This window comes from Ailuropoda melanoleuca, chromosome 16 (genome assembly GCF_002007445.2).
Source record: "Ailuropoda melanoleuca isolate Jingjing chromosome 16, ASM200744v2, whole genome shotgun sequence".
Taxonomy (NCBI): domain Eukaryota; kingdom Metazoa; phylum Chordata; class Mammalia; order Carnivora; family Ursidae; genus Ailuropoda; species Ailuropoda melanoleuca.
The window spans coordinates 77,760,652-77,775,878 of NC_048233.1; the positions used below are offsets into that span (position 1 = coordinate 77,760,652).

The 15,227-nt window shown below is 34.5% G+C and overlaps 2 protein-coding genes across 2 annotated transcripts; both read left to right on the forward strand.

Moving 5' to 3' along the window:
* Positions 1-444: 444 nt before the first annotated feature.
* LOC100469532 (olfactory receptor 8K1) lies at positions 445-1,404 on the forward strand. Its single transcript, XM_002926882.3, has one exon. It carries the CDS (start codon positions 445-447, stop codon positions 1,402-1,404), a length of 960 nt encoding a protein of 319 aa, XP_002926928.1.
* A 10,178-nt stretch (positions 1,405-11,582) lies between these two features.
* LOC100483218 (olfactory receptor 8J3-like) lies at positions 11,583-12,530 on the forward strand. Its single transcript, XM_002926858.4, has one exon. It carries the CDS (start codon positions 11,583-11,585, stop codon positions 12,528-12,530), a length of 948 nt encoding a protein of 315 aa, XP_002926904.2.
* Positions 12,531-15,227: the final 2,697 nt, after the last annotated feature.

A 15,227-nucleotide genomic window follows, 5' to 3' on the forward strand; every position in this document is an offset into this window, starting at 1 on the left:
CAGGGATTTACATTATAATCAAAAAAGCTGACTGTCAGGCACTTACCCTACAATGTGAGTGAAGGTGTGCTTAGTTTGGGCCTGATGATAAGAGGAGTCTCCATTTATGTTTTATGATAAAGAAATTATGTCTGAATTGGGGTGCCTGGGTGGCCCAGTCCACTACGCATCTGACTCTTGATTTCGGCTCAGGTCATGGTCTCAGGGACCTGGGATGCAGCTCTGCATGGGGCTCCGTGCTCAGTGCACAGAGTCTGCTTGAGATTCTCTCTCTCCCTCTCCTTCTTTCCCACACCCTGCTCCCACTGTCTCTCAAATCAATCAATAAATAAAATCTTTTAAAAAAGGATATCTGCATCTCATGCATAATATTTTGAACTCTCTTAGAAGATAGCATCTCAAATATAATACATAGTGATTTTATACCTTACACAGGTTACCAAGATGACCCATATGGAGAAACAGAATCATACTGCAGCGAGTGAGGTGACTGAATTTATTCTCATGGGGATCACCAACAACCCTGGGCTGCAAGCACCTCTCTTTGGAATCTTCCTTGTCATATACTTGGTCACAGTGGTAGGCAATCTGGGCATAGTTATCTTGACGCATTTGGACTCGAATCTACATACTCCCATGTACTTTTTCCTTAGGCATTTGTCAATTACTGATCTTGGTTACTCCACCGTCATTGGCCCAAAAATGATGGTAAACTTTGTGGTGCACAAAAATACAATTTCCTACCATTGGTGTGCTATCCAACTGGCGGTCTTTGAGATTTTCATTATCACTGAACTGTTTATTCTTTCAGCAATGGCCTATGATCGCTATGTAGCCATCTGTAAGCCTCTCCTCTACACAGTCATCATGGCAGAGAAAGTGCGTTGGGTGCTAGTCCTTGCTCCCTATCTCTACAGCACATTTGTGTCACTCTTTCTCATAATGAAGTTATTTAAGTTGTCCTTCTGTGGCTCTAATATTATCAATTATTTTTACTGTGACTGCCTTCCTCTCATATCCCTGCTCTGTTCTGACACACATGAATTAGAATTGATCATTTTAATTTTTTCAGGCTGTAATTTGCTCTCTTCCCTCTTGATTGTTCTTATATCCTACATGTTTATTCTTGTGGCCATTCTCAGGATGAACTCAACTGAGGGGAGATACAAAGCCTTCTCCACCTGTAGCTCCCATCTGACAGTGGTGGTAGTGTTCTACGGGACATTACTATTTATTTACCTGCAACCCAAATCCAGCCATACTTTTGATATTGATAAAATGGCCTCTGTGTTTTACACCCTGGTGATCCCTATGCTGAATCCGTTGATCTACAGCTTAAGGAACAAAGAAGTAAAAAATGCTCTGAAGAGAACTTTAGCCAATGGATGCAAAATTCCCACTTAATGTCTTACTATGAAGTTGCAAAGATGGGTCCAAATATCTTTGTTTAATACTCTGCCAGTCCAATTACAGCATCAGAAAGTAGAAGTGTTTTACCCGATGCTTTTCTATTTTTCCAAATAAAACACTTCTTCTTGTATCTCCCTATATTCTTCTCCACTCCAACTGAATAAATAAGTAAACATTGTAGTCAGATAATTTAAATCCCAAGTGATGTCCAGCGTCATATTGGAGGTTATAGGCAAATCATGTTGAAAGTAGGCTTGTAGACATCAAAAAAAAAAAAAAAAGCCTTAGTCCAAATAGAATAAAATTATTCGGAAAATTAGTAATGTATATTTTATAGCGGTCACTTTGTGTTAACAATAAGTAAGATCCAATCACGAGGAATGTGTAAGCTAGACAGGAGGCAAGAAAGTAAGTAAATGGATAATTACAACATAACATGAACAAATTGTTTCAAGAATCTAGGCTAAATGGAAAATTAAGTATACGACCTCAGAATGAAATTTTCAACTGAATTGAGTTCATATTTTCTATCTCATGGATACAGTGGTCCTTTAGGAAGATTTTTTTCATTAAGAGCATGAGAAAAATATTGGCTGAGTCTGACAGATCCTCACACAAGACAGCTAACTTTGAATCACGATAGCCTGCTGGTAAACTGATTTAGGATCAACAAACTCATCATAAAGGACTTATCTGGTCATCTACCGGAATGACATCAACATTTTGAAAAATCTATAGCAGTAATAGCAAAAACTAAAGATAAATGAGACATTCGTGTCTATTTTGTCTCCTTCATCAGCCTGTATATACAGTGATGATATTTTGCTTGGACTTATGCTAACACAAGGCTTCATTCACATTGTGCACTCACTCAGCAAACGAACAGATTCCTTATATCTTTGTATACTCCTTGATGTTTACTGGGCATTTTTTATATGTACACTATCCTAATAGTGTTTGCTTCAACCTAACTTAGTATTCAAAGTTAAAACTGTGGGGGAATTAAATCAAGTAAGAACCATGGCCTCCTTGTCCCAAATCCATGTATTTTGCTTATTTTTTCCCTTCTTTAATGCATTGTAGTTTGTTAACAGAATTGATCTTAAGTGTTCTCATCACAAATAGAAAAACTAACTATGTGAGGTGATGGATACGTTAATTAGCCTGGTTGTGGTGATTATTTTGCAATATATGCATATACCAAATCATCATTGTTGTACACCTTAATTATATGCAATTTTTATTTATCACTTGTAATCTCAATAAAGTTGGACTTCTAAAATTTTTATAAATTAAAAAACTGACTAAAATAAAACATAAATTGAACACAATAAAAGAAATGTAAAGTTTTGTTCTCTGATCATATCAATTTTGTTTACCATGTTGGCTTTGGATCCTGTCCTTAAGCATATATGTTGCTATGAATACATTTTATTTTCTAGAGTAACATTTTATATTATACTACACAGTCCTTTTTAGTCATATACATTTTTCTTTCCCAAATTCTATCATTTCCATTGCTATCCATGAACTAAAAATAAAGTCAAATAATATTAATAGCATTCTCCTATATCACCCATTACAAAAAGGGCTTTAAAAAAATCATAATGCAGCATTCCCCTGCAACTTACTTTTCTTACTTGAGAATTCATCATAAGCATTTCTTGGTCAATAAACATAAAATATAATTTTTAATATCAGCATACAACTGTGGGGTATCCATCAATCACTCTGTATTTGCCCTCCCTTGATTGATGGACACTTGACTGTTTGCAGCTTTTTATTTCTTTCACCATTAATAAAAAAAAAAGCCATAATAAATACCCTCGTACTTATGACATGATATACTATTGCTTTTTATTTCTAAAATAAATGTGTAAGAGTTCTTTCACATTCTAATGATATGTTGGGTAGATGTTTCATAAATATGCATAATAACTTGAAATAAAAAAGAAAATACAGAAGAAAAGTGCTATGCATTGTGATTTTTTCCAAGTAGTATTTTTATTTTATTATTTCTTAAAAAGGGATACTAACATTTCCTGACATCTCATTTTCATTGTGTAATTGCATGATGATAAAATTGCAAAATGTCAATAATAGGGGATTAATTAGCATAATTGCGTGATTATTATCATTAGGTGATGATATCATGAGCTATTGGATATTCTAAATACAACATGAGTGATTCTAAAATATTACCTCTTTTCTACAGGAAATGTGTCCTATTTCCAATTTCATTGGATAGGGCCATTGTCCTTAATGGCCCTGAAGTACATATTCTTATCATAATTATAATGATAAATAGTTTAGAAATAATGATATCAACTTAATGTGAAAATCCTTTAGTATTTGTACACTCTTAAACTTTTTCCCAGAGCTAGAAACTTTAGTTTTCCTTGAAGTATTTTCAGTGCATATCAAATTAATAGCTTCATACATCCAAGCTCTTAACTTGGAAATTGGAATATATTTGCATCAATTATTAAATGGCAACAGTTTCAAGACCCTAATGAGTCCATTAAAAAGCTCACACTCCAATTATTTCTAAAAGTCCTTGAGATTGATTTCCTACATGGACTGTGCATTGATTTCATGAATTCCTTTCCTATTACATCTGTTTTTTAAAAAGAGCAAGATATACTCTTTCTTGAAGGGATTTTCTCAAACACTTCAAATTTCCCATGTGGAACATGAAAGCCATTCTGGCTTTAAGAAGCTCGAGGGAGTTGGCTCAAAAAAGAAAAATGATGTCTTAATATGTCATCCTAGGCATCCAAGTGGCTCAGGCCTTAACACCATAGGTTTGAGACCAAAGTACAACTTTTAACAAGACTCAATGTTAAGTTAAGGATCAAGTTTTCACATGAAAATAATTTAATAACTGCTACTACATGTGACCCTTTTCAGATCTGAAAATTTTAAACCTAACTTCATAATATATAAATAAGTCCCTCATGTCTGGTTTAAAGCCTGCTTCTATACAGTACCGAAAAGATCCAAAGTAACTAAAGCAATTTTTTAAAAAAAGAACAAAGTTAGAGAACTTACAATACTAATTGTAAGACCAACTATAAACCTACATCAGTCAGGAGAATAGAGAGCCCAAAAAATGAGCACATATGTATATTCAATCATCTGCTAAGAAGCCAAAGTAATTTAATAGGATCCACGATATATTGATATATATACAAATCAACAAAAAGACAACCTAATAAAACTGGAGAAAAGGATCAGAAAAGACACTTCGCAGAAGAAATATGAAAGGTCAATGCACACGTTCAAAAATCCTAACATCCTTAGTCACCAGGGAAATGAAATTAAACAACTATGAGCTACCACTTGTCACCCACTAGCATGGATAAAATTGAAAAAACTAGATTCCCAAGTACGAAGAATCCTATCAGCTGCTGTGTTTAGCTCCTAAAATTATCACACGTTGCTGATCGGTGTGTACAGAAGTCCTTCATTTTAGAAATATGTTACTATCAAAGTCCCAGGAATTTCCCTCCTGGATGTTTACCCAAGGGGAATGAAAAGATGTCCAGAAAGATATGTGTATATTCACACTACTGAAACTGTATTCATGAGAGTATAGAATGGAAATATTTCAACTGTCCATCAATAGATATGAAGATAAAGTGCAGTGTATACTGTGACTTTGCAGTAAAATGGAACAAGTTATCCATGCATTCAAGAGAGTGGATGTAGTTCAACAGCATTATGTTGAGCAAAAGAAACCAGATACAAGCAAACTATACTATTCCATTGACATGAAGTTCCAAAACAGGGAAAATGAATCTACGGTAAGAGAAATCATAGTAATTGTGGCTTAGAATATAGTGTGGGACATGCTGCAAAGAGACACTGAGGAGCATTTTAAGGTCTTGAAATATTCTCTTACTGGAAGCAGTAGTAACTCAGGAGATGTTATTTTTCAAGTATTAACCATGCATACTTGGCATTTGATTTTACCTAAGTTATAACTTATAAATATACTGTTTAATTTATATTTTTTATTTTATTTTTAAAAATATATTGTTTTAAAAGAAACCAGTGTAATATGGCCTTTTTTAAATTGAAATTTTTATTTAAATTCCTGTTAGTTAACATACAATGTAGTATTAGTTTCAGGGGTAGAATTTAGTGATTCATCACTTACATATAACACCCAGTGCTCATCACAGGTGCCTTCCTTAATCCCTATCACTCATTTAGCCCATGCCCCCCACCGACCTGCCCTCTGTAACCATAGGTATATTCTCTATAGTTAAAAGTCTGTCTCTTGGTTTAACTCTCTCCGCCCCCCACCATATTTGTTTGTTTTGTTTCTTAAATTCTATATACAAGTGAAATCATATGGTATTTGTCTTTCTCTGACTGACTTATTTCACTCTAGCTCCATCCCTGTCATTGCAAATGACACAATTTCATTCTTTTTGATGGCTAATATTCAAATATATGTGTCTATATGTATATATATACACACACACATACACATCTTCTTAATCCATTCATCAGTCAATGGACATTTGGGTTCATTCCATAATTTGGCTATTGTTCATAATGCTGCTATAAACATCAGGGTGCATGTATCCCTTCAAATTAGTATTTTTGTATGCTTTAAGTAAATACCTCGTAGTGCAATTGCTGGATCATAAGGTTGTTCTATATTTAACTTTTTGAGACATCTCTATGCTGTTTTAATATGGCCTTTAAAAAATATTTATTTATGTATTTGAGAGAGAAAGCACAAGTGCAGGGGTGCAGAGAGAGAGAGAGAGAATCCCAAGCAGACTTCCCACTTTTCCTAATTTATTTATCATTCCAATTTTTTATGAGCTGAATTGTGTCACACCAAAATTCCTGTTGAAGGCTTCATCCTCATTATTTCTGAATGTAACTGTATTTGGAGTTAGAATCTCTAGCTAGGTAATTTGATTAAAATGACTTGGGAAGGGGGACCCCGATCCAATATTGACTGGTGTCCTTATAAGAAGAGGAGATTAAGACACCCAGAGAACCAGACATGTACCCAGACCCAGCAACTACCATGTGAAGACACAGCAAGAAAGTGGCCATCTACAAGCAAGGAGACTCCTCAGAAGAAACCAAACCTGCCCACCCCACAATCTTAGACTTCTAGGCTCCAGAACTGAAAAGATATATTTCTGTTGTTTAAGCCACCCAGTCTGTGGTATTTTGTTATGCTGCTCTAGCAAACTCTCCATCGTTCATCTTTATTTTTTATTTGGTTCCCTCTACCACCACCAGGCAACCATCTTGACGTACTTCATGTGAATCTGTTTTTCTTGTGTTCTTATAGGAGAGTTTCCTTTCTACATAATCCTGTTAGTCATTCATGCATTATATATATACATTTCTTTACACACACACACACATATATGTACACACACACTATATATATACACACACATTTATTTATATATGTCTATATGTTATATACAACAAATATATATATTTAAACACTAAATATTATGCATACACATATATTTATTTATATATTTATATATAATAATGAACATTTAAACACTGAATATGATATATATTTATATATACACACATATATATTTATGTTACATAAATGTTATATATAATAATAAATATATACTTAAATACTGAATACTGTATATATTTATGTATATAATATATACGTATATCATTTATATATTATATATATATAATAAACATATGTATATAATATTCAGTGCTTACAACATTTATGTGGTGACAGGAAGTTTATGAACATGACTGAGGGGCTTCCATTTTAAATACTGGGTATGACTCTTCTCTTCTAGTTATGTTCTACCTCTTCTCACCTGAAATACAGTCATTAATAAAAGATGCAAATAATAATCTTATTACCTCTGGATTGTTTTTGTAGGACACTTACTCCTTTGAACATCCACGCCACTCTATTCCCTGAAATAATGACTATGCTCATTGTATTCTTTGAAGTCAAAATGAAGGAAAAAGAGAAATGGTGGCATAATAAAAATACTACTTATACATAAAGGTTTTTGTTTTGTTTTTTTGTCAGAGAGAGAAAGAGCAAGCAGAGGGACCTGCAGGCAGAGGGAGAAGCAGGCGTCCGGCCAAGGAGAGAACCTGCCACAGGACTCAGTCCCAGGACCTTGGGATCACGACCTGAGCTGAAGGCAGCCGCTTACCCGACTGAGCACCCAGGCGCCCCACACAGAGTTTGTTCTAAGCTCACTGCTAGACCATAGGCTTCTACCTCTTTAATACTGGCATTTTGTAATAATGAATCTCTGAATGCAAATGAGTCATTTTGGCAGATACACCTTAATCAGCATGTCCCTTAGCTGTCAGGGAATTGAATTCACTTCAGTAATGTAGGTCCATACTGACACTACGATGACTCAGGAGGGTCTGGTTGAATTCCTAGGGGCAAATCTTGTTAAGGAGCCATTCCCAAGTGGCATCTGCTCCAAGGATGTAAAAGGCAATTTGTCGATCCTAGAATCACTTGTGCTTCAGGTATTTTATTGAACTCCATTTAGAGATTCCTACTAAGAGCCTAAAGCAGATACTCCATTAGAGGTAGGTAGAAAATATTTATCTTATTTTTGTCTAATGGACTTTGAAAGGTCCAAAACTATCCCTCACACTGAACTGTTTCACTTCCATTTTGGAAGGCACTTGACACTACGTATAATCAAATAATACAATGCTTAAAGTAGTCTGTTTCCAAGATTTGTAACTTTGGGGGAAATACATGTTGTTAAATATAATCCAACTATTTATGTTTCCAAATCAGAACTGGAATCTTTATGTCTTATGTACCTAAATAAATTATATCTCTGAGGAAACAATGAATTTTTGCTGAGTTTATTTATATCATAGTTTTGTTTCTGCAATATTAGCTAAAATGAAAACTGCATGTTTCACAGGCAACCTGTGAAAAGAAACTAGATACACAACTACCCAAACTCCAAATGATTTTTGAGAATATAACATTACAAATTTTCACAAGAAAATTTCCATTAAATCTGATAATACCAGGCAAAAATTTGTATAGAAGCATAGCATGTAATCAATGCAATAGTAAAACATATTTAGATAAGCCATCTATCTTATAGTAAAATAAATCTGCCAACATTTCAGTTAAAAAGATCTCAAAAAAAAAAAAAACAAAACCCAAAACCCAAAACCCTTCTATTTGAGGAAAGACACTGCATAAGTGGGAGTGAGACTTAAGACAAACCTCGAGATTCCTGGTCTGATAGGACAGAACTTCTATAACATTCTCAAGGAGAAAATAAAACACAGGAAGAAAATGTTCATTTGCTGGGTTGTCCTTAATTCGCATGACCCAAAATAAGACATTTAAAAATAAATTTACTTTCTTTTAAAGATTTATTTATTTAAGAGAGAGAGAGTGAGCATGTGGGGGAAGGGACAGAGGGAAAGATTCTCAAGCAGACTCCCTGCTGAGCATGGAGCCGGACCTGGGGCTCAATCTCATGACCCTGAGATCATGACCGGAGCTAAAATCAGGAGTCAGACACTTAACTGACTGAGCTAAGCAGGTGTCCCCAAAATAAATTTACTTTTTAAAAATTCTGCCTTATAATTTTATAATACAAGAAAATTCCAAATGCATGAAAACTATTTCCATATATACTTTAAGACTATTATTATTACACATTAGCCATTATACATTGGTACTAATTTAAAAATAAATCACTTTTTTACCCTCCCTGTTACTCATTAGTATTCATAAGAAGGTTTGAAATATCTAGAGAATGATCCGAAATGACATTCTTAAATACTCCAAAATCCAAAGTTTGTAGCTTCATTTGACACTATATTCATTTCTACTTTCTGATCACATGGGGCCCCTGCTACACAGGATGAGCGAAATTCTTTCAGGTAACATGTCACCTCTAACACACAATAATGGAGCAATCTCAAAAGAATCAACACAGAGGGCCAGAGGTGAAAATTTATGTTCAGTGTGTGCTGATAGGATAGGATGACTGGAAAGTTGGTATGGACCTGATTGTGGAACGCACTGAAAATAAAGCTAAAGTGCTTTGCAATTATTATTTTTTAAAAAAAGCTCAGATTGCATACCTTAATGATTCAAAAGCTTTAATGACTTCCATTTGTCTAGCAGCTGATCTGAGAGAATTATGATATGGAAAGCAAGAAGGATGCAATAGTCAATGACGGTGTTAATGAAAGTTTGATCCAAGGAAGATGAAGACAAGGATGTTTAGGATGGAAAAGTATTTATGGAAATTGGCCAGTAATACATATGGAATTTAGAAAGAGAAAATTAGAGGATGAATAGGATGTTTGTCTTTTAAAATGGTTGCTTTTTAACATTTATTATTGCCCTTTAGTATAGAGCATTTAACCAGCAACACATTAGATTTCGGCAGAAATAGAAGAGCTGTTATAATTTAGAAACACTCTTTTTTGCTTAACGTTGATATGTTCACCAAGGAAGACAATGGAAAGCCTGAAAGCTGCAGATAAAATATTAAAAATTGTAAATACAAAGAAGATAAGATCAGAAAGAGGCCTGGGGGTGGGTGGAGGTTGACATACAAAAAACTGTGTACATGTCTGATGGGTAGAATGTGATGAGTTTGGAGATACATCAGTGAAACCATCACCACATTGTATCATAACCATATCCATCATCTCCAAATGTTTCCTTCCACCCACTTTTATTATCATTATTATTATTATTATTTTATGTGTATGCATACTTAAACCGTTGTTAAAGGGTAGATGTTAGGTTAAATGATGATATAGTCTTGACTCTCTGAACTTAAGTCCAGGTCTTCAGATAAGACACAATCATAGGACTTCTTTGGGCCAGGTGCCCACCATGGGAAATATCAGTTGTGAATGGGAAGGGATTCTAATTGGCTTAGTTACAAACAGATGATCATCTTTAAAAAAAAAAAAAAATGTCTAGGAGACTATTGAGTCATGTTAAAATAGCATGCTGATTCTTTGACAAATACATGCAATGAAATTATCATGGAAGCTCTATAATGTAAGGAGGTTTATCATCATTACAGTAGTGAAAAATGCCAAAACTAGGAAAATATATTGAGAAAAAGATCAACTAAAAATGAAGTCTAGATATGTTAGACATTTAAAAAATTAATGCTACAAAATTCTATAAATTAAAAATATTACTTAAAAATAAACATAGTGGAAAGAATACAAGGAATTTTATAACTTGTGGGACAAGAAGGAAAAGTTATGAGACACCTGGTGTCTCAGCCAGTTAAGCATCTACCTTCAGCTCAGGTCATGATCCCAGGGTCCTGGGATCTAGTCCCACATGGACTCCTTGCTCAGTAGGAAGCCTGCTTCTCCCTCTGTCTGCCACCCTCTGTGTTTGTGCTCACTTGTGCGCTCTCTCTCTCTGACAAATAAATAAATAAATAAAATCTTAAAAAAAAAAAAGAAAAGAAAGGAAAGGTTCTGAGAGAGAAGGCAAAGGAAGTAGTATCCAAGAAACCATTGTGGGTTGTTTTACAAAATTTGTAATTTTCACAGACCTCATTTTCTGAAAGCTGGAAAAAAATCAGTTATCAGAAAAATAAAAGACATATCTCCACGTATTTTTGTCTGGGTTAACAAAATGGAAAATGAGAAAAAGCAATTGACAAACATGGATGGTAGAAATTACAAATTCAATGTCTGTCAAATAAAAGTTATAGAAAAATAAGATGAAGAGAATGAGGCAGGACAGAGACTAGAATCACCCAATCTTCAGAAAAAGCAAGTCCTAGATTAGGAAATCACAAGAAGACATTTCTCACACTCAAAAGACATGATATGAAGATATGAACCTTCAATGTTTGCAAGCTAATAAGATACTCATAATTTAATGAGATTGTGAGGAAGTAAATCCTCAAATAATGCATGACCCTGGATCATCTGTTTGCTATACTTGCTTTTTCTCTCTTCCAAATGATTGCAAAATTTATTTACTAATCCTTGCACCTTGATTGTAATAACTGAGTTGGATTAATATATGATTCCAGGAAATCTCACCTAAGGAATATACCATCTAATGACCATCCTAGAAAATAATTTCTTAAAGTTTGTAACATTCTCCTTTGCCTCTCAAAACAGATGACTATGAAAACACTTACATGGCTCCTAGAAATCTCACCCAGGTCACCGAGTTCATTCTCACAGGAGTCTCAGACCATCCAGACCTCCAGATTCCACTCTTCTTTGTTTTCCTGCTGATCTATGGGATAACTATGGCAGGGAACCTGGGCATCATCACCCTCACCAGTGTTGACTCTCAGCTTCAAACACCCATGTACTTCTTCCTCAGGCACTTGGCTATCATCAATCTTGGCGATTCTACTGTCATTGCCCCTAAAATGCTGATCAATTTTTTAGTAAAGAGGAAAACCACTTCCTACTATGAATGTGCCACCCAACTGGGAGGGTTCTTGGTCTTCATTGTGGCTGAGGTGTTCACGTTAGCTGTGATGGCCTACGACCGCTATGTGGCCATTTGCAACCCCCTGCTCTACATGGCGGTGGTCTCCCCACAGATCTGCATACTGTTGGTGTCCCTCACATACCTCTACAGCTTTTCCACAGCTCTTGTGGTTTCATCTTGTATATTTTCTCTGTCTTATTGTTCTTCCAATGTAATCAATCATTTTTTCTGTGATATTGTCCCTCTGTTGACATTGTCCTGTTCTGATACTTACCTTCCAGAGACCATCGTATTTATATCTGCAGCTACAAATTTGGTTTTATCCTTGATTATAGTTCTAATGTCTTATTTCAACATCATTTTGTCCATTTTAAGGATGCGTTCATCAGAAGGAAGGAAGAAAGCCTTTTCCACATGTGCGTCACATATGATGGCAGTCACGGTTTTCTACGGGACACTACTATTCATGTATTTGCAGCCTCAAACTAACTACTCATTGGATACTGATAAAATTGCTTCCGTGTTTTATACACTGGTGATCCCCATGTTGAATCCCATGATCTATAGCCTCCGGAATAAGGATGTGAAGGCTGCCTTACAGAGATTTCTGGCAAATTCATGCTGCTCTTTTAAATCAATGTAATTTTAGAGCTCCATAGATAAATGATGAGATGGTTAAGATAAGGTACCACATGTCAGAGAAAACAAACATTGGGTGGCTGACTTATACGTTTACAAGTAACTCCAGGATTAAAAGGAGCTGGGATTTGGGAAGTACTGAATTAAAAAGTAAACTGAAGTTCTTGGAAATATGAGGTTAAAACAGAAACAAGAATTATTCACGAATTATTCATACATAGGTACCAAATTTGAAAGAAATATTTTCAGGAGTCGGGAGAGATAGAAGTTAAAAAAAAAAATTTAAATAGGTTTGAACAGAGCAATACAACATGGCTGAGAGAAGTAAGTTGATCTTTCTTATCCTTTGGCTTCCTTTTTGCTTTCTGACTGGGTATTTTGGGGTAGAGTGGATCACAGCATCTGAGGAACTATAATTACAGGTGGCTAAAATCCTTTCCACAGCCAAGTCAGGAAAATTAAACTGAAAAGTATATTTAAAACAGAACTCTCTAACTCTGTCTTAATATTGTTTGATTAAAAAAAAAATACCACTGATAAAATTAACATTCTGAACGCTAACCAAATATGATTGCAATTATTTTAATACAATTAATATAATGTATATAGCTTATTAGTGAAAGACCTGGAGTACAATCATTGATATTTTCATGTTGATTCATAAACTTACCAGATTCTGTACTATTTTCCTCTCTCTCTACTGTATCGTGATATCATCAGACATTCCAGGAATTATGTTTGTGATAATTCCTTATATCATTAGAGGGACATTTTAATCTTTTAATTTATTTTATTTTATTTTATTTTTTAAATTTTTAATTTTTTAATTTTTAAAATTTTTTAAATTTTTTTATTTATTTTATTTTATTTTTTATTTTTTTAATTGTTTTTATAAACATTTTTGTTCTGTCTTCTGATAGATCTTGATCAGTGAGTGTACACCAAAATCTGTTGTACAAATTTGAATAGAGGTAACCAGCCTGCCTCTCAGAACTATCAAATCAGCATCACCACATAAAGGTTAAAAAACCCATATTTTAATCTGCTCTATGGGTGATCTGACATTTAAAACTTAAGAATGTCTTGACAAATAATCAAAGAACTAAACTGGAAGAGAGTCTGGCATACATCATTTCATTGCACTTTGCTTTATTGCACTTTGCAGATATTGCAGTTTTTAAAAAGTCTGAGGCAACCCTGCCTTGAGCAAGTCTATGGGCACCATTTTTCCAGTAGCATTTATTCACTCTGTACTCTGGCACACTTTTGTGATGGTGATCTGTGATCAATAATGATGACTCACTGGCAGCTCAGTTGATGGTTAGCATATTTTAGCAATAAAGTTGTTTCTTTTTAAATTAAGATTTGTACATTTTTTAGATGTACTACTATTTCCCACTTAATAGACTACAGTATAGTGTAAACATAACTTTTACTTGCCTCGAGAAACCAAAAAATTCATTTTATTTACTTTATTGTGATACTTTTTATTATATTGGGCTGGAACCTACCCCTCAATACTTTGGGATATGTCTGTATCTGGAAAATCATATTAATATTCTATGGGTATGTTCACTTTACTTATAAATGAATTCCAGTGTTGAAGAGTTTCTTCAAGTATAGGCGTTAAATCTTTAATCACAATAATTATGATATAAGAAAAGAAATGTAATCCTACAAAACAAAATTAGACTCATAGACATGAAAACATTGTAATCGGGGTATCCTTGGATTACTCCCCCAAATCCTTTTTAAACTATTCCCTACTAATTTCCTTACTAATCAAGTTAAATTAGTTCTAAAGTCCCCAACTTAAGGAGAAGAAATATTAAGCATCCCAAAGAAATGTTTTCTTTTGTCAATTGCACTAATATTGTGACAAAACTGTTAATTGATACTTTACATAGTCTCTTCTTTCCTTTAGTTTATTATAAAATTATTGATGAATGGTCCTAGTTTTAGAATGGACAGCTAGATCAGATGCTTTAGTAAGCAAGGAGGCCACATAGTCCTTTGGAATCTTCTTATTACCCTGAACTTAGGTGTGGGAACTTACAGGTCCACTAAATAATAGGAAAGAATAAAACTATGTAGAATCTTTTAGTACATGCCCCCTGTTAATCAATGTTAAAATATGGACTCCAGGAAACAAACTGAGGGTTTTAGAGGGGAGGGGGGAGGGGGGATGGGCCAGCCCAGTGAGGGGTATCAAGGAGGGCACATATTAAGTATTAAGGAGCACTGGGTGTTACATGCAAACAATGAATCATGGAACACTACATCAAAAACTAATGATGTACTGTATGGTGAGTAACATATAATAAAAATTTAAATAAAAAAATGTTGGTATATTGATGTAGTCTAATGTTACAAGACGGAAATCCTTAATTTACTATATTTGTTTGAGCAGCCAAGCTCTGTTCACCGGGCATGGTCTTTATTACCCATTTATTCACAGACACTGTGCCTTATAAATCTCGTTGTGATGAGACATGAGTGAGGAAATGGATATTCAGGAGGAACTAAGCCATGAGTTACATACAGATGCTTACAGTGGTTGCTACAAGTCCGAATAGAAAGCTGTGAACTGACATTAAACAAGACCATCATGTGAAGTACATGCAGGATTCACTGAATAAAGTTTATAAACTCCCATAGACAATGTAGTGGTGGTTTTCTATGGCCCTCCTTAAAATGTCTT